The 24,999-nt window shown below is 42.9% G+C and overlaps 2 protein-coding genes and 1 long non-coding RNA gene across 6 annotated transcripts in view; 1 reads left to right on the top strand and 2 right to left on the bottom strand.

Annotated features, from left to right (window-relative positions):
- Window positions 1–514, top strand: part of LOC135559025 (uncharacterized) — a 3,600-nt gene extending 3,086 nt beyond the window's left edge. Inside the window, exon 2 of the long non-coding RNA XR_010458424.1 lies at window positions 1–514. This exon is cut by the window's left edge and continues 1,371 nt beyond it. This is a non-coding gene — a long non-coding RNA (uncharacterized LOC135559025).
- On the bottom strand, window positions 408–8,424 carry LOC135559011 (nectin-4-like). 3 transcript variants are annotated; one of them, XM_064993311.1, is made up of 11 exons: window positions 8,080–8,424; window positions 7,251–7,448; window positions 6,963–7,130; window positions 6,471–6,749; window positions 6,264–6,381; window positions 2,599–2,750; window positions 2,184–2,349; window positions 2,016–2,091; window positions 1,827–1,889; window positions 1,528–1,740; window positions 408–1,445 (listed from the first exon to the last, which is right to left on the bottom strand). In XM_064993311.1, exons 1-11 carry the CDS (start codon window positions 8,141–8,143, stop codon window positions 1,095–1,097), a joined length of 1,848 nt encoding a protein of 615 aa, XP_064849383.1. In that variant the 5' UTR covers window positions 8,144–8,424; the 3' UTR covers window positions 408–1,094. The 3 variants fall into 3 exon arrangements, with proteins under 3 accessions (XP_064849383.1, XP_064849384.1, XP_064849385.1); XM_064993312.1 differs by having other exon boundaries at window positions 7,251–7,445; XM_064993313.1 differs by having other exon boundaries at window positions 408–1,394; window positions 8,080–8,423.
- Window positions 8,425–8,527: 103 nt separating this feature from the next.
- LOC135559016 (vang-like protein 2) lies at window positions 8,528–24,147 on the bottom strand. 2 transcript variants are annotated; one of them, XM_064993321.1, is made up of 8 exons: window positions 23,879–24,147; window positions 13,339–13,712; window positions 12,959–13,082; window positions 12,095–12,702; window positions 11,865–11,998; window positions 11,563–11,698; window positions 11,034–11,280; window positions 8,528–10,535 (listed from the first exon to the last, which is right to left on the bottom strand). In XM_064993321.1, the coding sequence occupies exons 2-8, from the start codon at window positions 13,407–13,409 to the stop codon at window positions 10,275–10,277; spliced, it is 1,581 nt and encodes a 526-aa protein (XP_064849393.1). In that variant the 5' UTR covers window positions 13,410–13,712; window positions 23,879–24,147; the 3' UTR covers window positions 8,528–10,274. The 2 variants fall into 2 exon arrangements, with proteins under 2 accessions (XP_064849393.1, XP_064849394.1); XM_064993322.1 differs by having other exon boundaries at window positions 13,339–13,598.
- Window positions 24,148–24,999: the final 852 nt, after the last annotated feature.

The following is a 24,999-nucleotide window of genomic DNA, read 5'->3' as shown; positions in this document are numbered from 1 at the left end:
CTGATGACGTTGAATCAACCTGGAAAACGGATTGGATTTGCCAAAAGTCATAACTGTAAGGAAATTGTCTTTTTCATCCAACTTTTAACCTAAATCTAATGACATGGTGACATTTCACAGTAGTTAACATCAACCAAATGTAAATATAAACTAGACGTTGAAATTGTCTATGCCCAGTGGGAAGGTGATGAAAGTGCACGGTGATCTTGATGCTCCTTTCCAATAAATATCGAGGGGTCTTATTCTGGTGACATGATCAACGCTTGACTGCCATGCTTGACAAATAAACATATTCATAATCTACCCGTACTGTATGTGAGCTGTTGGCTATAGCGCACATGACCAGAGTAGGCATATTTGCTATATAACGCAACTGTTTTTGTGACTAAACTATCGGTAGTTGAAAATGTGATGGAAAAGCATTGAACTTTATTCAGTACATGAAAACAAGTCAGTTTGGGGTAAACACTGGTTGGAAATACAAATATTTTATGGGGATTCTAGAATATTCACATAAATCTGTCACCAATTGGATGGAAACTGAGCTATTGACAAATGTTTTCTAATGACTGAGAACAGAGTTTATGAGAAGACAGTCAAGACACTTGCAGAAAGCAGCAGTGTTACTTTTGTCTTTCTATTCTGCGACCCTACCACAACTGTTACACTAGTGGTGCTAATATACTGTAGGGAGGGATCACAGCCTCCTGCTTGTAACCTTTTAAAAGGAACAATGATATCAAGAGCCGGATCGCCATTGACTTTTTAAAACTATGCCAGAGACGAACAATTCTGGAGAAAAAAAGTGGACATGCTTTTATGAATAAACATGAGAATTCTCTCAAACAGCCCTTTTGATTTTTTAAAATAGAAAGAAACATGAAAATAACATTAACGCACAAGGTTAGGGTGTATTTAGTATATCAGAACTATAAGGTTAGCTAAAATGACAGCACAAGCACAACTGATAAGTGCTTAGACGATACTAGGTTTACAGTTGACAAAGTGATGCTGCAATTTAACAGGCCTCCATGACCATTGAGTTAGGGTGGAGCAGAGGGCAGTTCCTTTTTCAACAAACTCCTTTCACCCGTCTAGATTTTCTGTCCTCTGGGGTGTAGGAGGATGGCGTTGGAGTGTGGTTTGGGCCGCAGGAACCCGTTGCTGTAGTGGAAGTGGTTGGAGAGCGCCTCTGAGATCTGGTATGAACTGGTGTCAAAGTCAGCCTCGTCAACCTCCAGCACGACCTGTCTGTCGCTCCAGTCTTTCCCTTCCGTCATGACTTCCCTCTGGCCACCCAGGTTGCTGAGCATTGAGGGGATGTCTGCGGGCCCCACACTGCCATCATGATCCTGGGGCTTCATGGGGACAAGGGAGGAAGGAAGGCCAGAGTCCTGAGAAATAGAGAGCCACATATTGTGTGGCATTGAGAGAAACAGATAGGCCTTTCAGTTATTACAGAGTAAACTTAGTCTGCATTTTCAAACTTTCACGTATCCTCTTCCTCTCTCGGACACAAATACACACCAGGGACATATTGCTGCTCTTTAGGTACGATTCCACCCTTTGTCTGCGCTCTTCCCTTTCTCCATCCATCTCAGCCCCCCTCATACTCTCTCTGCACTCGCGCCAGCTAGATTGGTGCAGGATGGGGCGGCCTAGGTAGTCCAAATCACCCTCTCGAACCGTCCCCCACTTCCCACCGAGGGTGGATTGACTGCCTTTGTAGATGGGATGGTCCTAACGAGAGGGATCACAATAACCCACAGATTAAACATCAATGAATAAATCAGTATGATATTGTTGAAGCTTTTATGAACTCTCACCTCAAGGGACATTAGGCCATTTTTCATTCCACTGTCTAGTCTGAGTAATGTACAGTCTTCATTCTGTGGGTGGGGTGAAAAGTAGAGAAAGACAAAAATGATTGCTGGCAGACACTCATTCACAAGATGACGATAACTAATAACTGAAAATAAGAGCAAACAAGCATTTGAATTTAAAGTACTCTTCACCTGTCCTCTGGGGTCTGTGCTGACAGAGTTGAGTCTCCTGGAGGAGGCCTGTCTGGAGAGAGTGTTGATTTCTAACCTGTGAAAGAGAGCATTTCAGAAACAGGGGGATTTGAGTATTTAAGGATAGGGAAAGGGGGGGGATTCAAAGTATTATGGAAATCAACTCACATCCTTTTGCTAAGCGCCATCTCTAATATGCTGTTTTTGCGTCTGTGGTATCGGTTGACTAAAATGATGACGATGATCATGACGATGACCAACACCCCAGCAGCCACACCTATAATGATCATCACTAGAGTGTCAAAGATCACTTCCTGCACACTCCGAGATGTCTCTGAGTGAGGGAGTGGAAAGGAAAGAGGGAATGCACACAAAATTGTAAACACAAAAAACCAAAGGTAACGATTGCAGTGCCATGTATATAGGAGGCAGTATTTTTTCCAATTTTAGTGAGCTCTGTATTATTATTATCACAAGGGGGCAGCAATGTTACAAATATTACCAATCCGGTGGTGTGACCAGTGTCATGTTTTTCTGTTCAGATCGCCCCAAAATACGGGAATAACTGTCTATTTCCCCTTACCTGTAACTGTGATGTTACATCCTACTTTCCTTGTCCCAACGCCGTTGTTCACCACACATTCATAAACTCCAGTGTCATTCTGTCTCAGGGCTCGGCCAAACATAAGCCTTGCTCCATCCACAGTCAGGCCATCTGGCAGAGCCTTACCATCCCTGCAGATGGAGACAAATGTACACACATACAGGGGATTAAAGAACAGCAGAAAACAGGAATGCCCACATTAATACTAATCCTCTCAACAATGTACTCATGTAACCTGGGGCAGAAGGTAGCATAGTGGTTAGGTCATTGGGCTAGTAGTCAAAAGGTTGCTAGATCAAATCCCTGAGCTGACAAGGTAAAAATCTGTCATTCTGCCCCTGAACAAGGCAGTTAACCCACTGACGTTCATACAACATTCCCAGTTGTTGCTACAAAATCAACTTTATAAGAGGTTTTTAAAATAGGTTATATTTGACTCAACGTTCCATGATGTACACTAAGGCATTGTTGGCAGAATAGATGGACGCAGTTCAATGCATGATTAATATAATTCACCAATACTTCTTTGTCATCTAAAAAATATTGCTATCAGGTTGTAAATTACAGCTGGCCTGGTACATTGTTTTCTGCCTCCATTCGGGATGCACCATTTCAGTTTCAATGACTCAATATTCTCGACAAAAACTGAGAAATGTAACTAAGGATGGGAATGTCAAGACAATCAAACTAGGAGGAGCAATGATCACAAGTCAGTCATAATGTGGCTGATAGGCTAGTGTATCTATTTATGTATTTATGCCCTGGAGGAGTTTTTCGGTGGCTATACACAGCTAGAGATGCAGGTGTCATTTGGTTAGCTAGCAAGAACTTGAATGACTATTATACAGTTAGCATATCTCTTTCGTTCACAAATGTACTCTGGCTATCTACTCCGATGTCAGAGCACTCTCGTCTAAGTGTGCTAGAGCACAAAACAACGGATGAATTTACGAACTTGCAACACCTCCTGAATTTGACCGGTGTCAGGTAAATGTAGGCAAAAAAAAAAGTAATAATTAGTCAAGAACGCTCTAGATAACATGTAACCAGCCTAACCAGCTCTTCTTTAGCGAGTAAAATGGTCATTTGTTCTCTCATTTGTGTCTGGAAGTAGCAAGCTAGCCAACTTTACCCAGTTAGCTTGGGTGCTTTGTTGGGACAAGCACGCATTGGCAGGCAAGCTGCAGAAGGACGAGGAGGCTACAATTTCCCATCGTTTATCAGTGCAATTTTGACGGTCAACTAGCTGAAAAAGTTTGACAGGATTTTTAATGTTCCTTTATTAGATTCTAGCTCATCTTGCTCTTGTTAGCATTAGTTGTTGATGTGCATAACAGAGAGAGAGCCTACCATTTCATGGTTGTTTGATCAATAGGACTATAAAGTTCCCACATGTAAGAGGACTCGTGGAGTTCACATTTTTGCAGAAATCCTTTCAGGTGTATTTTGTGGCGAATACATTCTAATGATCTAAAGTCGCGCTTTTGCGACTGCCTGTAAACACACAGTCCAGTTCAAAGTGAATGATGGCAGGCCCGTGTGGTAAATGGTTTGTATAAAAGCCTACTGTAGCTCTGATTGGCTATAGAGCACCGGTCCTAGACAAGAGAGGCGTTTTTATTCAGTGTTATTTACTGCAGTGTCTATTAATTGTCCAAACGCGTGGCCGCCTTCCATCTCCATATTGCTATAGAATTTTCACAGATGCCTTCGACAACATAATACCCAAACATTCTAAGAATGTATGAAAACGTGAAAATTACCATATCTAAGTGTCAGAATGTTTAAAAGTGTGATATTCTTCCTGGGAGTGTATATTAACAGATTTTAATAAAAATGTCATGATGCTAAAATGCTGTCAGTTCCACTTTAAATGTAACAATGTTTCACACAAGCTATTTTCAAAGAGATGACTAACATCAAAGTGCGCTGCAATAAACCCAGTTCCACTCACCAGATGATGAACATTTGAAACTTAACTTCTTGTTTAAAGTTATTCTTGAAAAGGGAGAAGCTAACAAATTAGCAACAACATCCTCTTTGATAACACCTGCTGCAGCCGCTACAAACTAGTTAGAGAAGGCATAAGTGTTTTGTAAAAACGGTCCCTTCCATTAAGTCAAAATGTGATTGATTGGTTCCACTGTCACTCCACAAAATGTTGCCCTAATACAGTTGAATGGCAGATGTCTTTATCTACTGTTTATTCTTATGGCCAAGTCAATGGCTGATTTAACTAGCTAGATTTATCTCCCAAGAGACCTGCAAAGAAAAATCCTGATTGGATCATTTTTTTCTCTTCAGTGTTAACCCTTTCCAACACAAACTGAAGGGATTAGATCAGAACATTATTGAAAATAATTATAATTATTTCATAAATCCTTAGCCCTTCTATGAAGGCGTAGAAGGCCAATTGTTCCCCACTGTGTTTGGGTTAGTAATAATTTGTAGAGTGGCTATATTTTACCTCAGAATACATTTTTTCACTATTCTGAATGTCTAAAGCATCTATATGTTGTTCTGAAATATGAACGCAGACATACTAGATATTTTTTACTCTTATTATGGTGGTGATTTGACAGAATTACAATCATGGTCTTGAATTGGACTCGCATTTTTCTGGTCTCGGTCTTGACTCGGTCTCAGACGACCACTTGTCCCCCTCCCAGTGTCAGTCTTGACTTGGACACGATTTGCTCCAGTCTCGGTCTTGAATTGGTCTCGCTTTAGGTGGTCTCGAACACAACACTGGTTTTAGATAAATGCATTTTAGTTGTATCATGTTGAACACAAAGGGAAACCAACCATTTGCATTCACTTGTAAAATCAGTTTAATTGCTGCTCCTATTGATCTGAATAGGAAATGCCGCTTGGCTTGGGATTTGAGCCTACTATGAAGTAGGAGGCCCCTGAATAAACTCAGATGTCCTAGGGACTATAATAGAGACAAGTATCTGACCCCCACCAGGAACTAGGTCCACTGAGAGGGCTCATGTTGCCCTAGTTTCACTGTACCTAGCCGGGTTACCATTTTACTGCTCAACCCAACAAGAAGCTTCTCACATTTCTGTTCTAACTCAGCCCAACCTTCTAACCAATCCTTCATAATGGAATCAACGCCAGAGATTACATCTGACATTGAATATACTTTTTTTGAAAAAGTATATCTCCTTCAATTATATCTAACTACTGCAGAAACAGATTCATGGATTTTTATCATACTGCAATAGTGAGTATTTAATTGGGTGTTCTGTCATTATTGTAATTGCTCGCAGAATAATCTTTAATTATGTGCAGACCATGTGTTTTACTGTGTATTAGAGTGATATTTGATCAAGTGCTTAAGATGCGCCTCCAACTCTTCCCCCTCCCTCCTTGGCTCCCTCACTCATGCGAAAATGTCTCTCCCAATCGGTTTTCTTATTCTGTAACTGGACACGATGTCTTTTATTTATTCTTGAAAGGAACAAGGAGAGAAAGGCACCCTCCTAATTGACATACTCTTCTTTGTGTGTGTGTGTGTATATTTTTCATGCCAGTATTTGTATAGTATATTTTATAATGCAGATTGTGTTACATTAGGCAAATAATAGATAGACAGAAACAAAGACAGTCAGTCAGACATCCAGACAGACGGGTAATACCTGGTCCAGGTGAAGTTTTTTGGTTTGGGGTTTCCTCCAGACTCACAACGGAGTTCAGCTCCCTTCAGTCCCATGTACCAGTTGCCATCAAAGCCAGTGACAGATGCATCTGGGGGAACTATCAACACAAACAATGTCACTTTAATCCATCCTAGCGTGGCCATCTAGTTACCACCTTCCCATGGTGACAGCTGAGGGTAAACTCACATTGCACCACCAGGCGGTTGTTGATCCTGCGGGGTTCTTCCAGAGTAGGGTGCCAGACCAGGCAGTCCAACCGCATGCCATTCATGCTCCTCAGGGGGTGCAGGGAGAAGTGAGTGGACACAACCCCGTCCTCGGAGCTGCGGTTCTGGGCCTGGCCAGGAAGGTCCGTGTCCCAGGTCAGGCGGGGTGCAGGGCGGGCCACGGAGCGGCAAGAGGCAGCCACGTGGAAGGACTGGCCCTCCTCCAGAACCACTGGGTCCAGAGAGGAGATGGGGAAGGCTGGGGGGGAAGGGAGGTAGAGGGGCACGGTCAATCTGATGTATATTAGATTGCATTTTATACAGTTAAATAGAGTTTTTAAGTAAGGCTTTGGTTAGTCAGAACTGAGAGAGTTCCTTCGGTGGAAATGGCTATGATGATTATAACAATGAAAATAGTAACTTGGTTTACATTTAGGATGAAAAGAAAGATGGTTTAAGAAATGTGTCTTACTCCACACAGTGAGTGACAGCTTCCTCTCAAAGTTCCCATAGGGGAATGTGCTGATGTGACAGGTGTATCTCCCCTCATCAGACTCCTCTGTGGTCAGGATGAGCAGAGCAGAGTTCACCATGGAGCGACGGCTCTCAAACTTCACTCTCCCAGAGTACCGCCCAAACTCTGATACAAAAATGAGACACAGACAGATTTGTTTCTGGTAAACATCAGTCACAAATGCAAGAAAACAACATGATAGTGATTATGTGATGTGGGAGTTGGTGAGGGCATGGTGATACCAACCTGTGTGTCCCTCTGTGCGGTGGGCGGTGATGATATGTTCCTTGGTGCCATCAGGTAGCTCCTTGATCCAGCTGACCTGAACTATCTGCTCGTCCTCCTGAACCTGGTACTGACAGGGCAGCCGCGTCTCACCCTCCGTCAAGGACCGCAATGCAAAGGATGGAGGAGGCTCCACAAACCCACCCCTCACACACACTGCTTTATGAGAGAGAGAGAGAGAGAGAAGTGTGTGTGTTTGTGTGTGTTGGAGAAACAGGGTGAGATAATGGGTGTGAGAAAGAGTAATGCATAATCATAAACAAGAGCAAAAATGTTCCTTTGAAATGTCTGGGGAGGATAGACAGTCTGTAGTTAATGATTACACCTATTTTACAGACAGGGGAGAGTGGGAAACAGACAGATACACACAGGGACTCAGAGGTAGAGTATGTGCCACAAAGCTGTTTAACTTGCTTCTCCTGTTCATGACATTGTCCTTTACCACATCTCAGTTTGGCAGTCATGCTAAGGCCATTAATACACAAACACACTGAAAAATAAGTGTACTTACCACAAAGCAAGCCTACTTTAAACACAGGTATGGGCCTATACATGCTACAAAAATGTACTCATTACTAATCAAAACAAAAGATGAAGGAAAATAGCCTGTGTTTTTTGTTTTCCAAAGAAGAATGTTACTCTACCAGATTTCTATGGTGAGTGCAGTTCAGCACTTGTCACCACCACCCTTTCCGAATAGTGTCATGGTATGCAACAAAAATACACACTCAGATATAAAAGCTATATAAATACATATATTTGTTGTTGAAAATCCATTCCCAAATCTTACCAAATCCCCATAACACCAACCAGGCTGCCTCCCACTGGCCCTGGTCCCAGACAGGTAACTTCATCCCTCGATTCACCAGTTCCTCACAATATCAACGTTGATCCAATTTGTAAGTCGCTCTGGATAAGAGCGTCTGCTAAATGACTTAAATGTAAATGTAACTACAAGCTTCTTAATGTTATGAAATAATTCCTTTTCGTAATCTCATGACTGGAAATATGAGTAAACTGGTGCCACTTAAAAGTGCAATTGAAGTGTATTGAAGCAAAAAGATTCAGCTCCTAGCGCTGTTTACGGCAGAGGCAGGTAGACAGGCTGTGCGTCAAGTTGGCAGTGTGTCAGGTGTTCACCTCTCTTCGTTTATGCTTCACTAACCAGACTGTTACCATGGTTACTCCATGGATTTGCAGTGTGACCAAAATCGCCCTAAAAAAAATACAATAGTCTCTACAAGCCAGAATGTTTAATAAAATAAAATCACATTCACTTTCCCTGTTGTACATGCTGGTTGAGAGAATGCCAAGAGTGTGCAAAACTGTCAAGGCAAAAAGGGTGGCTACTTTGAAGAATCTCAAATATAAAATAGATTGACACTTTTTTGGGGGGTTACTACCTGATTCCATGTGTTATTTCATCATTTTGATGTCTTCACTATTTTTCTACAATGTAGAAAATAGTACAAATAAAGACAAACTGAGTAGATGTGACAAAACTTGTGACTGGTACTGCATATACACAACATGGCCAAGAAAGAAATGACTTCCTAGCGAGGGTGGTAGCATGTTGTCACTAGAGGGTCATGTTGAATTATGTGGTGCTGTGGAAAACAAAAAGCCAGACAAGAACTCGGAAGGGAATGAGTAGAAAGAGTGTTTTAGGTAAGAAAGAGAAGTTTAAACTACATCGGAATTACTTTTCAATTCAACATCGTTCTCTGAATTAAAACTCAAGAGCCCATTACATCTTTAAATCATCTTCTCGTCGGTAGGCTTACAGTATAGCTTTTCCTAACAGGACCAGAGAATGAAAGACAGGGCTTCATACGATCACAACTTACAACGTATGTGAGAAAAGCAGAGATGGGGAGAACAGGAGTAAAAACAGAGCACACTATACAAGCTACTTATCAATAAAGAAACATTCAAATCTTTGTACACACACCACATTTCCAAAAGTAAAAACATTTTTTTGAATTGAATTATAACTTAATAAAAAACATATATAGAAAACAAAAACAACCTTATAGAAAATGTATTTAAACCCAGAATTCTAGCATGCATAAAAAAACAAACTGGAATGACAGTCTTTAGCATTGATGTTATCATCAATTATGTCAAACCAGCTGTGAACTTTCATTGGTTGTTCTCACAGAAATGTACGGTATTAGAGTTCTAACTGCTTGAATAGAAATGATTGGCAGTCATATTGTGGCTCAGAAGATGAACTGCACCAAACTGTTGTATGAGTAGCAACATTAAGCTGCCAGTTACAGTACATCTGGGTTCGAACCGAGAGGTTTAGTGGTCAGAGAAGTGGTTCTTTGCCAGAGATCACCGGCCAGCATTTCGTAGTTCACACATGGGTAAGGCTGTTACTGTGCTTGTTTTAATGTTTTACAAATGTGGCACAATCTGGTGATTTGCTATGACAGCAGACGACTTGCAGTGAGGATACAATCACATGTCCCTGGTCAGAGTGAGATGGGTGGAGGACAGTGGACACAGGATAGAGACAAGGCAAGTCCATTCAAAACAGCTTCATGGAACAACAGGTTATTCAGGAAAGTCAGTCTGAGAAACATTGTAAGAATGCTGTCCCAAGGCAGGAATGATTTACTCATTCAATGTTACCAAATCATGATAACTTTTGTGTAAAAAAAGGCCAGTGTAAAATTAAATGAGAGCCACATATACATGGAATAAGACTCTATAACACACAAAGTCTCAGTTACAACAAGCTCAGGAATGTAGTTCCTTTGCAAACTGATGGAGCCAGTTGGCCTACAGACAAGAAACACCGTAAGGGAATTTTACAGTGTCATAAAACATGGTCAAGGCATCCATTTTCTGTCTTTGGAAGATCGTAGCTTCATCCCATTCTGTTAACATTCATGACAATGGTTCAATAGGAGAGTACATGATGATCTGGAACCCTGCGTATCCCAGTAGGATCAGGGGCCTCCACTGACCCCCCCTTCACACAGAGGTCTCCGACTGCAGCCTCATCACAAACTTGTGGCTCTTGGGGTCGATAAACTCCTCACCGATACGCAGGAAGGGGAGGGGCTGCACCGTGACGACAAGGGAGAAGTCGAGGCGGCGCAGAGAGAAGACCAGACCCTGACGCAGGGCAGAGGTTACTGGCTCCTCGCTCACTAGAGTCCACTGGCGCCCCCTGCCATTCTCACGCTGGTACTGCATGGTAGGGCCTGGGCTCACGTAACGCTCCAGGAATGCCTGGACAGACAAAATAAAATACAGCCTTTCAAAATCAACCTGAATGAGGAAGATATGTGAATAGGTACAGAGAAGATGAGTAGTGGTGTACAAGTTAGAATTTGCATTCTAGATCTGATCAAATGCATGCTATTTATTAGGGCCGGGAGGATACCAGTATAGTGATGCACTTGAGTATTGTGGCAAGGAAAGCGGGTTTGACTTCTTTAGGACAGTCCTAATGGTTGAAAACAAATATAATTATGCTGTCATATATGTATTTATTTTCCAAGCTGTGGCAGACAATATTTTACATATAGCAGGTTTTTAAAACCAAACTGTTTCGCGTTTTAAATTTTGTCATGGGAAAAAAAATAAATTGCAACACAGGTATCGTTCCGGCCCTACTGTTTATCCCAAAAGCCGTTCTAATATTTTACCCAGAGTCACACAATGTAACTCTTCTATTTTAGCATGATATATTATAGACTCCAAGAGAACATGATTAATTCTGCTCACCTTGGGGGTCATGTTGTGGGTGATACAGAACTGCAAGTGTGTGAGGATGCTCTCCATGCTGTGATAGGGCTGCTGGCGCGTGGTCCTCAGGTACTTCTGCATGGCCCGCGCCATAGGGGCGAAGATGGCCTGAGCCGCCTCCCGGGGGTCCATCACCTCACGGGGGTGTTTGTGGGACGAGACTGCGGGGTCATCATCCTGGAGACGCTTGATGTGGGTGAAGGCCTCTTCCACCGCCACTACCAACCTGGACAACGCCACAATAAATCATTATGATCAGTGTTAGTGTTATTATTACCATCAGCAACAGCACTATGATACAGGAGAACTCAATGGGCAGTGGCATCAGTCATCATAACTGTGCCTGAAATACACTATGAAAGGGTCTGGTTATCCCCCAGCAACGTACATAGCAACAAGACTCACTGGAGACAAACAGAACAGGGATATTAACAGGGTTCTTCTTTCCCTAACCACTTTAAAAAGCATATTAGACATGTATTGGGGCACAGGATGTTGTCGGTCTTACCTGGCCTTGCGCTTGCGGCACCTGCGGTCCATCTCCGCCTCCTCGTAGTAGTACTCGTTGTGGGAGTTGTCTCTCCTGCGGGCTGCAGCAGCGATCATGGCCCGGGACTGACTGGTGGAGTTATTGGTGCTGTTCTCTGTAGATCAATACATCAGCCAGTGGATGGATTAATAGGAGGGAGGGAGGATAGATGGATGAGTGGTTGGACAAATGACTAGATGGGTGGATTGATGGACAGCTGAATGGAAAGACACTGTAAGGTAGAGAGATAGATGGGGGGGGGGGTGTAGGATGCTGTTTACCGTCCAGTGAGTAGACTTTGAATCCAGACATCTTCTTGGAGAGGATGGACTTGGGCAGGTTGAGCAGGGCAGGGTTGTAGACTGGGAAGTCCCTGTAGTACTGATCCAGCACCCACACTGCTGCCCTCTGGATACTGGAACACACAAGCATCATCAATACTATCAACATCGCAATGAGGCTACGTGAACAGCACAATGCACACACACAGACGAACACGTAACACACTGACCTGAGGTGGCCGACGTTGTAGAAGCGACTAGCCCCGTCGGTGGTGCGCACCACCTTGAGGCAGAAGGCAGGCTGCAGGTGTCTGACCTCCAGCAGCACCAGGGCCAGGTACTGGATGAAGAGCAGCGCATCCACCAGTGATGCAGCATACTCCACGATGCCTCTGTAGTCCCTCTCCCGGGGCTCCAGCACGCGCACTCCGTAGAACAGCCAATAGGACGCCACGAACAGGAACACCAGCACCATGAGCAGGCAGCGGAAGACAAAGAAGCGGGGCAGGGTGGCGCGCGGCGGGTGCAGGAACAGCGCCCAGGAGGAGATGAGGAGCACCAGGAGCTTGAAGGCCAGGGAGACGTAGAGACCCTCGCAGGGCGTGCCGCAGGGCTCCAGGGCCTCACGCCACAGCAGCTGGGGGAGGACAAGGAAGGCCAGGGGGGTGAACAGAGCGAACAGGCCCAGGCAGCCGCCCAGCACGGGCCCCAGGAAGCGCTTGCATTCCAGGGGGGACGATTCCTCCAGCTCCTTGGAGACGCGCGTCAGGTCCTCGTTGGACACGCTGTGTTCTGATGTGCCTGTGACCACGGTGGTGGTCTCGCCCCAGTTGTCATCCTGCAGACAGGGACAGAGACAGGACATCAGGTCAATGCGGAGGAGAGATTGGAGGGGGGGCTTTATCGCGATATAAAAGGATAGAGGTTGTGATTTGGACGGGTAGGGAAGATTATTAAAGGGACCTGATGTTTTTCTGACCGCATAACCTGATCCTGGTTCAGTCACAAGGTCAGGAAAAACCAATGTCCCTATTATGAGAGAAATAAATACGGAGATGTAGAGGGGTTGAAGAGGAGACGGTTGTGATTCTAACCCGGTCATCGCCCCGGGTCGACTCTGCGTCTAATAGCGACTCCCCGGGGGCCTGGATGGTGACAGACTTGTCCCCACGGCTGCTGCCGTCTCTGCTCTTGGAGCGATGTCTGTCCCGCCGATCCCTGAATAAAAGAAACGGGACAGCCACACAGTCATGTCCAGCGTGTTAAGCCTCTGTCGTTGCGTAACCGAAGCCTGGGGGTACATGTGTTTTGTGTGTGCTTGCTCATCAATGTGCCCATCGACTAATGGATCGATGTGTGTGCGTATTACAAATGCGTTTGAGCCTAGTGGTTCACTAAAACATTTGTGGAACGACAGTTTCAAAAGTACTTGCTCGCTTGTGCGGTTTTTGTTAACTGACTGACCCTCTGGTACCTGTGCTTGCGGGAACTGCGAGAGTGGGACGACTTGTAGGAGTAGCCCGAGTACTGTGACTCGTTGTCCATTTCTCGGGTCGGTGGACAGGGTTGACAGGCCCCTCTCCCACCGCCCCCGTGCCTCGTTCCCTGACTCTGCCCAGCTGGCTCTTGAGCTCGGAGATGGACTTGGTGGACAGGGCCAGAGGCAGCTTCAGCAGCTCAACCTTACTCCTGAGAGAATCTATCTTGGAGGCCAGAGGACAGGGAAACAATGGACTAGAAAAAGGAGGGTAGGAAGAAGAAAGAAGAGAAGAAGAGACAGACTAGACAGGGGGTGTGAAAAGATAAGATTATGAGTAGGATGGGGGGGGGGGTTGAAGTGGATAGGCCCTGAAATAAAGAGAAGGGAATTAGTGACATAAACAAACTCCTATTCCAAATCTTGTGTTTAAATCCAACCCAATTTCATTTTACATTTCATTTTTAGTCATTTAGCTGATGCTCTGATTCTAGGTGGGACAACCACATGTCTCGGTCATAGTAAGTACATTTTTCCTCAAAGTAGCTATCAGCACAGTCAATGCTAGTGGTGAGAGGGTGGGGGCTTGTTCTGTGGGATTATTTTATTACCTTTATTTAATCAGGTAAGACCAATTGAGGTTAATAACCTGTTTTAGGGGAGCGACCTGACAATGAAGCAAAACAGGGAAATAGCAGCATGTGCATAAAATATTAGCAAAAAATACATAAATACACACAAAAGACAAAAGTATCATAAGACACTTCTATTATAAAAGTGTCAAAAGACAAAAGTGTCAAGTTCAGAGGGAAGCTGGTTCCACCATTGGGGTGCCAGGACAGAGAGGAACTTTGACTGGGCTGAGTGGGAGCTGCCTCCCTTAGGGGTGGGTGGGTCAAGAGACCAGAGGTGACAGAATAGGGTACTGGGGGTTTGGGGTGTAGGGTTTAAGCATAGCCTGAAAGTGTTTGTGGGTATTTGACCCTGGCCGTCTGCGCAACTGAAGACATGTTAGCTCTCGGGTTAAATACAAGCTTTTAGATCTCAGGTGGGGTTGGCCCTCAAGTAGTTCTACAGACAACAAGTCTGCAGTGATGCAGAGGTCCAGGAAAGCTTACAGATCTGATACAATGGAGTCATATTGGGTTACTGTGTTTTCACAAACTTGTTTGCCCTCGCCCTCTCTTTACCTATCTCACATTCCCTTTTGGTCTCCCTTGGCCCCCTGGGTAACAGGGCCTCTCCGCTGCTGGTGATGATGAAAATAGGGTGCTCAGATGGAGGGAATTGGAGGTTGACAGTTTCCATGGAAACGGACCTTACCCCACCCTCTCCTACCCCAAGAAACTGTATTGGCTCACCATGTTAATTGGACAGTTTGATTTGTCACATATGGGGCAATAGTCAGTCATGGCTATGCATGCAGGGCATTACATTTAACAACTAACTCCATTAAACCGCCAGTCTATTCTCAACTGTGTGTATCTGTTTGCAAGCACAAGTTGACTTGAGCCTCGTCTTGGGAAATGCCCCACTGTTTATGCTATAAAAACTCATAGCCTTTGTACCCTCCAATGGAAACCTAAGGGCCCCAGAGCATTTGCTGAACTTCAGCTCCCATCACATGCTGTGCAGCCCTGGGAGGGTGTGGTGCATATGGAGCAAGCAGGGGCAAAAATGTATAGTCTACTCCGCCTGCATTTCAAAACCATTGTCTGATACATAATGCAAAACAGAGGGAACCCACATGCTCATTGTGGCTTGTTTGTATTCCCATGCTCTGGGCTTGAGCTCCCATAAAACAAATCCCCCACAGGCTGTCTGTGATACTGGCGATATGATGAACACCTGATCCATCAACGTTTGGTCTGCTGGAGAGACAGAGTTCCCTTTTCTTATTTCAACCCTATATGTCAAGTGATCCGGTCAATGAACTCGGCGACCGTGGTGATTCCGCACTCACGCCGTCCTCACTTAGCCACATCATGACATCATAAAGACCTAACCAGCAGGAAGGTCTGATTTCACTATTATTAAAACAAGATCCCAGATGTCAAATACAAAGAACCAGCCCATCGGGAAAAAAATAAAATAAAAATGGAGACCTCTTCGATGTTGTGATGCAAAACACTAGCGTAATGCATAGCACTCAGAACTAAAAAAGGTTTTACCAGGCAATGTTCATCCTGATCAGTTTTTTTCTACATGGACAATACATTGGAGATAATATATGACAACTACAAGAAATAACAGAACAACATGAAACTTCTAAAGAGACCAGGCCTGGTATTTATAGCATTTTTGAAAAGGCCTTTGATAAAGACTGGATTTTATATATATAAATGCCTGAATTTTTCCCCATTTCAGTGAGTCTCTTATTCAATGGGTACAAGTAATGTATAGTAATCCCAGATGTAAAATAGTAAATAGTGGCTACTTCTGAGAGTTTTGAACCGTCACGAGGAGTTAAACATAGGGTTCCCACTGTCACCATATCAAATCGCTATAGCCATCGAAATGCTAGCTATTAAAAGCAGATCAAATAACAGAGGATTAGAAATCCAAGGCTTAAAAATAAAAAGGTGTCCATGTATGCCAAAGAATATGAACTGGGTGAGCTGAGATTAAATATAAAAGCACTAAACCTCGAAAAGCTTCACTTACACAAAAGTTTTACTTTAATTCAAAATGGTTCTCAAGTAGATTATCCCTTGTTGAAAAATTGCCTCTGGGCTTTCTCTCAACCAGATTCATGAGGTAGTCACCTGGAATGCTTTTCCACAATCTTGAAGGAGTTCCCACATATGCTGAGCACTTGTTGGCTGCTTTTCCTTCTCTCCACGGTCCAACTCATCCCAAACCATCTCAATTGGGTTGAGGTCGAGTGATTGTGGGGTCCAGGTTATCTGATGCAGCACTCCATCGCTCTCCCGCTTGATCAAATAGCACTTACACAGTCTGGAGGTGTGTTTGGTCATTGTCCTGTTGAAAAACAAATGATAGTCCCACTAAGCGCAAACCAGATGGGATGGCGCATCGCTGCAGAATGCTGTGGTAAGCATGCTGGTTAAGTGTGCCTTGAATTCTAAATGAAATCACCAGCAAAGCACACCCATACATCACACCTCCATGCTCCACGGTGGGAACCACACATGCGGATATCATCCGTTCACCTACATCTCACAAAGACACGGTGGTTGGAACCAAAAATCTAAAATTTGGACTAATCAGACCAAAGGACAGATTTTCACCAGTCTAATGTCCATTGCTCGTGTTTCTTGGCCCAAGCAAGACTTCTTCTTATTGGTGTCCTGGAGTAGTGGTTTCATTGCAGCGAGTCGACCATGAAGGCCTGACTTACGCAGTCTCCTCTGAACAGCTGATGTTAAGAGGTGTCTGTTACTTGAACTGTGTAGCACTTATTTGGGCTGCAATTTCTTAGCCTGGTAACTCTACTGAACTTTGGGTCTTTCTTTCTTGTGGAGGTCCGCATGAGAGCCAGTTATCATAGTGCTTGATGGTTTTTGCGACTGCACAACGTTCAAAGTTCTTGACATTTTCTGGATTGACTGACCATGTTTTAAAGTAATGATGGACTGTCATTTCTCTTTGCTTATTTGTGCTGTTCTTGTCATAATATGGATTTGGTCTGTTACCAAATAGGGCTATCTTCTGTATACCACCCCTACCTTGTCACAACATAACTAATTGTCTCAAAACACATTAAGAAGGAAAGAAATTCCACAAATTAACTTTAAACAAGGCACACCTGTTAATTGAAATGAATTCCAGGTGACTAACTCATGAAGCTGGTTGAGAGAATGCCAAGAGTGTGCAAAACTGTCATCAAGGCCAAGGGTGGCTACTTTGAAGGATCTCAAAAATGAAAAATGTTGATTTGTTAAACACTTTTTTGGTAACTACATGATTCCATATGTGTTATTTCAGAGTTTTGATGTTTTCACCATTATTTTTCAATGTGTGTCCCAATGGCACGTTGTGTTAGATAATCCAAGTTTATAATTTTAAAAGGCTAATTAATAATTAGAAAACCCTTTTGCAATTATGTTAGCACAGCTGAAAACTGTTGTTCTGATTAAAGAAGCAATACAACTGGACTTCTTTAGACTAGTTGAGTTTCTGGAGCATCAGCATTTGTGGGTTCGATTACAGGTTCAAAATTGCCAGAAACAAAGCACTTTCTTCTGAAACTCGTCAGTCTATTCTTGTTCTGAGAGTCCTCAACTGGCAGCTTCATTAAATGGTACTCGCAAAACACCGGTCTCAACGTCAACAATGAAGAGGCGACTCTAGGATGCTAGCCTTCTAGGCAGAGTTGCAAAGAAAAAGCCATATCTCATACTGGCCAATAAAAAGAAAAGACTAAGATGGGCAAAAGAACATAAACATTGGACAGAGGAAGATTGGAAAAACATTTATATGGACAAATCTAAGTTTGAGGTGTTCTGATCAAAAAGAAGAACATTCGTGAGACGCAGAAAAAATGAAGATGCTGGAGAAGTGCTTGACGCCATCTGTCAAGCATGGTGGAGGCAATGTGACGGTCTGGGGGTGCTTTGGTGGTGGTAAAGTGGGAGATTTGTACAGGGATCTTGAAGAAGGAAGGCTATCACTCCATTTTGCAAGCCCTGCTGTACCCTGTGGATGGCACATAATTGGAGTCAATCTCCTCCTACAACAGGACAATGACCCAAAGCACAGCTCCAAACTATGCAAGAACTATTTAGGGAAGAAGCAGTCAGCTGGTATTCTGTCTATAATGGAGTGGCCAGCACAGTCACCGGATCTCAACCCTATTGAGCTGTTGTGGGTGCAACTTGACCGTATGGTACGTAAGAAGTGCCCATCAAGCCAAGCAAATTGTGAGAGGTTCTTCAGGAAGCATGGAATGACTAGAATGCCAAAGGTCTGCAAGCCTGTAATTGCTGCAAATGGAGGATTCTTTGACAAAAGCAAAGTTTGAAGGACACAATTATTATTTCAATTAAAAATTATTATTTATAACTTTGTCAACATCTTGACTATATTTCCTATTCATTTTGCAACTCATTTCATGTATGGTTTCATGGACATTTCTAAGTGACCCCGAACTTTTGAACGGTAGTGTGTGTACTAGAGGTCGACCAATTATGATTTTTCAACGCCGATTTTTTAAAATTTATTTGTACTAATGGCAATTACAGCAATACTGAATGAACACTTATTTTAACTTAATATAATACATCAATAAAATCAATTTAGCCTCAAATAAATAATGAAACATTTTCAATTTGGTTTAAATAATGCAAAAACAAAGTGTTGGAGAAGAAAGTAAAAGTGCAATATGTGCCATGCAAGAAAGCTAACGTTTAAGTTCCTTGCTCAGAACATGAGAACATATGAAAGCTGGTGGTTCCTTCAATATTCCCAGGTAAGAAGTTTTAGGTTGTAGTTATTATAGGACTATTTCTCTCTATACCATTTGTATTTCATTAACCTTTGACTATTGGATGTTCTTATAGGCACTTTAGTATTGCCAGTGTAACAGTATAGCTCCCGTCCCTCTCCTCACTGGGCTCAAATCAGGAACACAACGACAACAGCCACCCTCAAAGCAGCGTTACCCATGCAAAGCAAGGGGAACAACTACTCCAAGTCTCAGAGCGAGTGACGTTTGAAATGCTATTAGCGTGCACCCCGCTAACTAGCTAGCCATTTCACATTGGTTACACAAGCCTAATCTCAGGAGTTGATAGACTTGAAGTAATAAACAGCGCAATGCTTGACGAACAACGAAGAACTGCTGGCAAAAGGCACGAAAGTGCTGTTTGAATGAATGCTTAAGAGCCTGCTGCTGCCTACCACCGCTCAGTCAGACTGCTCTATCAAATCATAGACTTAGTTATAACATAACAACACACAGAAATACGAGCCTTAGATCATTAATATGGTCAAATCCAGAAACTATAATCTCGAAAACAAGACGTTTATTCTTTCAGTGAAATACAGAACCGTTCCGTATTTTATCTAAGGGGTGGCATCCATTAGTCTAAATATTCCTGTTACATTGCACAACCTTCAATGTTATGTCATAATTACGTAAAATTCTGGCAAATTAGGCGGCCCAAACTGTTGCATATACACTGACTGTGTGCAATGAATGCAAGAGAAGTGACAATTTCACCTGGTTAATATTGCCTGCTAACCTGGATTTCTTTTAGCTAAATATGCAGGTTTAAAAATATATACTTCTGTGTATTGATTTTAAGAAAGGCATTGATGTTCATGGTTAGGTACACATTGGAGCAACGATACGCACCACATCGATTATATGCAACGCAGGACACACTAGATAAACTAGTAATATCATCAACCATGTGTAGTTAACTAGTGATTATGATTGATTGATTGTTATTTCTAAGATAAGTTTAATGCTAGCTAGCAACTTACCTTGGCTTATTACTGCATTTGCGTAACAGGCAGTCTCCTCATGGAGTGCAATGAGAGGCAGGTGGTTAGAGCGTTGGACTAGTTAATTGTAAGGTTGCAAGATTGAATCCCCTGAGCTGACAAGGTGAAAATCTGTCGTTCTGCCCCCGAACGAGGCAGTTCCTAGGCCGTCATTGAAAATAAGAATGTGTCCTTAACTGACTTGCCTAGTTAAATAAAGATTAAATAAAGGTGTAAAAAAAATGGGGCCAAATCAGTGTCCAAAAATACAGATTTCCAATTGTTATGAAAACTTGAAATCGGGCCCTAATTAATCGTTTGACCTCTAGTGTGTATAGTTGTGGCCAAATTAATTTCCACAAAAGTTTGCTGCTTCAGTGTCTTTAGATATTTTTGTCAGATGTTACTATGGAATATCAAAGTATAATTACAAGTATTTCATATGTGTCAAAGGCTGTTATTGACAATTACATGAAGTTGATGCAAATAGTCAATATTTGCACAGCCTGACTGATGGCAGCCCATTCTTGCATAATCAATGCTTGGAGTTTGTCAGTTTTGTTTGACCACAAGTTCTCAACGGGATTAAGGTCTGGGGAGTTTCCCGGCCATGGACCCAAAATATCGATATTTTGTTCCCCGAGCCACTTATCACTTTTGCCTTAAAGCAAGGTGCTCCATCATGCTGGAAAAGACATTGTTCATCACCAAACTGTTCCTGGATGGTTGGGAGAAGTTGCTCTCGGAGGATGTGTTGGTACCATTCTTTATTCATGGCTGTGTTCTTAGACAAAATTGTGAGTGAGCCCACTCCCTTGGCTGAGAAGCAACCCCACGCATGAATGGTCTCAGGATGCTTTACTGTTGGCATGACACAGGACTGATGGTACCGCTCACCTTGTCTTCTCCGGACATATCATATCATGTCTTTTTCCGGATGCCCCAAACAATCAGAAAGGGGATTCATCAGAGAAAATGACTTTACCCCATTCCTCAGCAGTCCAATCCTTGTACCTTTTGCAGAATATCAGTCTGTCCCTGATGTTTTCCCTGGAGAGAAGTGGCTTCTTTGCTGCCCTTCTTGACACCAGGCCATCCTCCAAAGGTTTTCGCCTCACTGTGCATGCAGAAGCACTCACACCTGCCTGCTGCCATTCCTGAGCAAGCTCTGTACTGGTGGTGCCCCGATCCCGCAGCTGAATCAAATTTAGGAGATGGTCCTGGCGATTTCTGGACTTTCTTGGGCGCCCTGAAGTCTCTTTCACAACAATTGAACCACTCTCCTTGAAGTTCTTGATGATCCGATAAATGGTTGATTTAGGTGCAATCTTACTGGCAGCAATACCCTTGCCTGTGAAGCCCTTTTTGGCAAAGCAATGATGACGGCATGTGATTCCTTGCAGGTAACCATGGTTGGCAGAGGAAGAACAATGATTCCAAGCACCACTCTCCTTTTGAAGCTTCCAGTCTGTTATTCGAACTCAATCAGCATGACAGAGTGATCTCCAGCCTTGTCCTTGTCAACACTCACACCTGTGTTAACGAGAGAATCACTGACATGATGTCAGCTGGTCCTTTTGTGGCAGGGCTGAAATGCAGTGGAAATGTTTTTGGGGGATTCAGTTCATTTGCATGGCAAAGAGGGACTTTGCAATTAAATGCAATTCATCTGATCACCCTTCATAACATGCTGGAATATATGCAAATTGCCATCATACAGACTGAGGCAGCAGACCTGGTGAAAATTAATGTGTCATTCTCAAAACTTTTGGCCACGGCTGTATATAAGACCTAGCCATACCACCATAGCAATCTAAACAAACATAGATGGCACCATAGTAAATGGGTGGTAACCATGAATGGGTGGTAACCAACCCCAGTGTAGCTCACTGTAAACAAGCGTAACGGTAGGGCCAGTATCTTCTGGCAAATCTAATCCATATAGTGTAGATAGGGAAAATATGCAAACATCTGCCAAGTATGCTGGCATCTATCAGATTCATCTGCCAGTGCTTGAAGAAAATTCATACACTAGCAAGCCCATTACCCACTCGGACCCCTTGAGTAGCTACCTCAAATGAAAGTCAAATGATATATCCAAATCAACCTCAGTCACTTTTAGAAGTCTAATCAGGCCCTGTTGTCAGGGATTTGAGATAATGACCCAGTCAGATAAGCCAATGCCAAAGGCAGGGCTTGCCTGACAGTGCATAAACTATCATGCACGCCTCGTTGCCCCACAGTGAGCATCACAGATGCCTTTACCTTTTCTGAATACACATCTCTCTCTCTTCACATGGCTCTACAATTACTAGCCTAAGTTAATGACAACATCTCCTTCCTCTCTTCCAAATCTTAATGGGGAATGGAGCTTGGTAAATATAAACAGATGAGGTGATACACCTCTAACTACATGCCCACACAGAAATACCATTTAAAGCCATTGGACAAATCATTGTTTTCTACATTTCATGAAATCCAAACTTTCACCAGCTGTTTGATGGAGTGGAAAAGTCCAAACAACTGATTGTGGCAATGCGGTATGTAACTTCATGTATGAGTAATATGAAGCCAAAGAGAAGACTGCAACTGTGAAAATAAACATGCACAGCCCAGTACAGTGGTAGAGTTAGTGAGTATGAGGGGGCCACACACACCACCCCTACCCACCCACCCACCTACTGCAGTGACAACAGAAAATCCAGTGAAAAACAGACAACTGCACTCTCAACCTTTGTGCCCAGTGCTTCTATGAAGTGGAGCAGGTGTGTGTACAATGTAAAATATGGGGTGTGGCCAAATCAACATACAGTCTATGGACTGGACAAAGCAGGCTTGTTACAACATTGTTACCAGAGGGGCAAGACAGTTTACCATTCACTTGCCAATACATTTTTCTGTGACAATATCCAAGCATGGATTTGAGGTTACCACTGTCCAAAGTCTTGCCTCAATAACCACTTGTCTCTTTTGTTGTGCCCAACAATGTTTATACCCTGTTTTGTGCTGCTGCTGTGTTGTCATGTGTTGATGCCATGCTATGTTGTCATCTTAGGTCTCTCTTCATGTAGTGTTGTGTTTGGTCATGATGTGCATTTTGTCCTATATTTTTATTTAATGTATTTTTAATCTCAGCCCTCATCCCCGCAGGAGGCCTTTTGGTAGGCCATCGTTGTAAATAATAATTTGTTCTTAACTGACTTGCAAAGTTAAATAAAAAATCTAATAAATACAACTATTCCTCTAATCTAATAGCCTGTTTATTTGGAGAGCCACAGGCAGCTGGGACAATAGCATTTGCACTGGGAACTCTACATTAGCCCTAGCAAAAGCTAATTACATTAGAAAAATAGGCATAAAATAAGCAAATAAAGATTAATATTGTAGGCATATTGCTGTGGTAAAGTTTGGTCGTTTAGGACCATTTTGATTTAATAGGCCTAACTTAACGGTTAACCTAAAACATTCAAAACTCAGTAATTGTGTAGTTTACGAAGTGAAAGCTTAACATTCGCCATAATTGGGGCTACTGTAGTAGCCGACTGTAGACAAACTGTTTCAATTTAGTCTCTAGACTTGATTACAAATTTGTAACATGCATATCTGCAGTCCTTGTTAATATATTGCTACGTTGTTACAGTGTTGCAAATGCAACAATGTTACAAGCACGTAATTTAGCCACCAGCTGAATCAGATCCACTGTAGCTAACTATATTCGTAACAAATAGTGGCATGCCTCATTTCATTACCGGTCGGTTTGGAACAGGGATTTAAATTAAGTGTATCCACAAAAGCCCGAATGAAAAAATAACCTGTTACTAAATGAGCAATAACCTAGCAAACACAAAACACGTTTATCGAAGATTCAACTACGATATATACAAGTTATAAATGCCCATTTTATCCGACCTAAGCATAAATGTATCCTCCATTATATGAGGGTTTGCAAACAATAGGGCGAGACTCTCCGGTCACTATCGAGCACAAATGGATGATCCGTTTTCCGTCTGCGAATCTTTTCCCCCATTTATTTTCGAAAGGGGAAGCCCTGGACGAATGGATCATGCACATTGAATTGAACACCAACCTTCGGCGAAATTTCTCACAGAGCTTGAAGCCACACGTGTCCTCTCAGCGTCTCGTTCCCATGTCGTCGGGATGAGGGTTGGCTAATTTCTCCCAAATTGTTGGGACTCAGGATTCAACTCTTCGAACCACGTAGCTACGTGGCCTGGGTGAAAATAACAATAGGCCCGATCACGCCAGGGGTCCTCTCTAAACTTCCCTGCAGTTTCGGTCTGGAATGAAAACCGAGTGCGAATATAGTCTCTTCCCGACTTTTGTTTCGGAACCATGAAACCTATTGTATTCCCCCTTTACTTCAATGGTGAATGAGTTCAAAACATATTCACTATATATATCCACACAGAAAAATACGCTTTCGACCCCCCGCCCAAAAAAACAGCGTATGGCTCCTTATCCCAAAATATAATTTCAGGTATTTTAACTTTCCTCTTATCCCCCACAACTGACTGGAGAACAGGGTTGCCAGGTCAAGCTACAATTTTACAAAAATGTCTTCTAAAAACCCGCCCAGAATGCCTGGAAACTCTCCCCAAAACATCGCAGCAAGAGATGAGTTGCCACATTTAAACCCCTTTCCATAACGTTATTCAGCGAATTAAGAAGTAATATCGATGTCATTTTTAACATGTTTTCCAACAAAATAATAATTCTGGCGAGTTTAAGAATTTGTCACAAGACAAAAAACAAATCGCCCTTATTAAACTCTCCTGATAATTTCCCATCAATGGAAGTCGATGTAACTTGTTTTGCCTGCTATGATTAAGCAATAAGGCCCAAGGAGGTGTGGTATAAGGCCAATATGCCACAGCTAAGGGCTGTTCATAGCCCTTAACCGTGGTATATTGGCCATATACCACAAACACCTGATGTGCCTTATTGCTATTATAAACTGGTTACCAATGTAATTATAATTGTAAAAAGTTAGTTTTTGTCATTCCCGTGGTATATGTCTGATATACCATGGCTTTCAACCAATCAGCATCCAGGGCTCAAACCTCCCAGATTATAATTGTAACCTCAGGGGGTGTGGTATATGGCCAATATACCAAGGCTTAGGGCTGTATCCAGGCAGCCTGCGTTGCGTCGTGCATAAGAACATCCCTTAGCCATGGTATATTGGCC

This window comes from Oncorhynchus masou, chromosome 17 (genome assembly GCF_036934945.1).
Source record: "Oncorhynchus masou masou isolate Uvic2021 chromosome 17, UVic_Omas_1.1, whole genome shotgun sequence".
Lineage (NCBI taxonomy): Eukaryota > Metazoa > Chordata > Actinopteri > Salmoniformes > Salmonidae > Oncorhynchus > Oncorhynchus masou.
The sequence above is the reverse complement of the archived record's forward strand: the minus strand, read 5'-3'. Positions and strand labels throughout refer to the sequence as shown.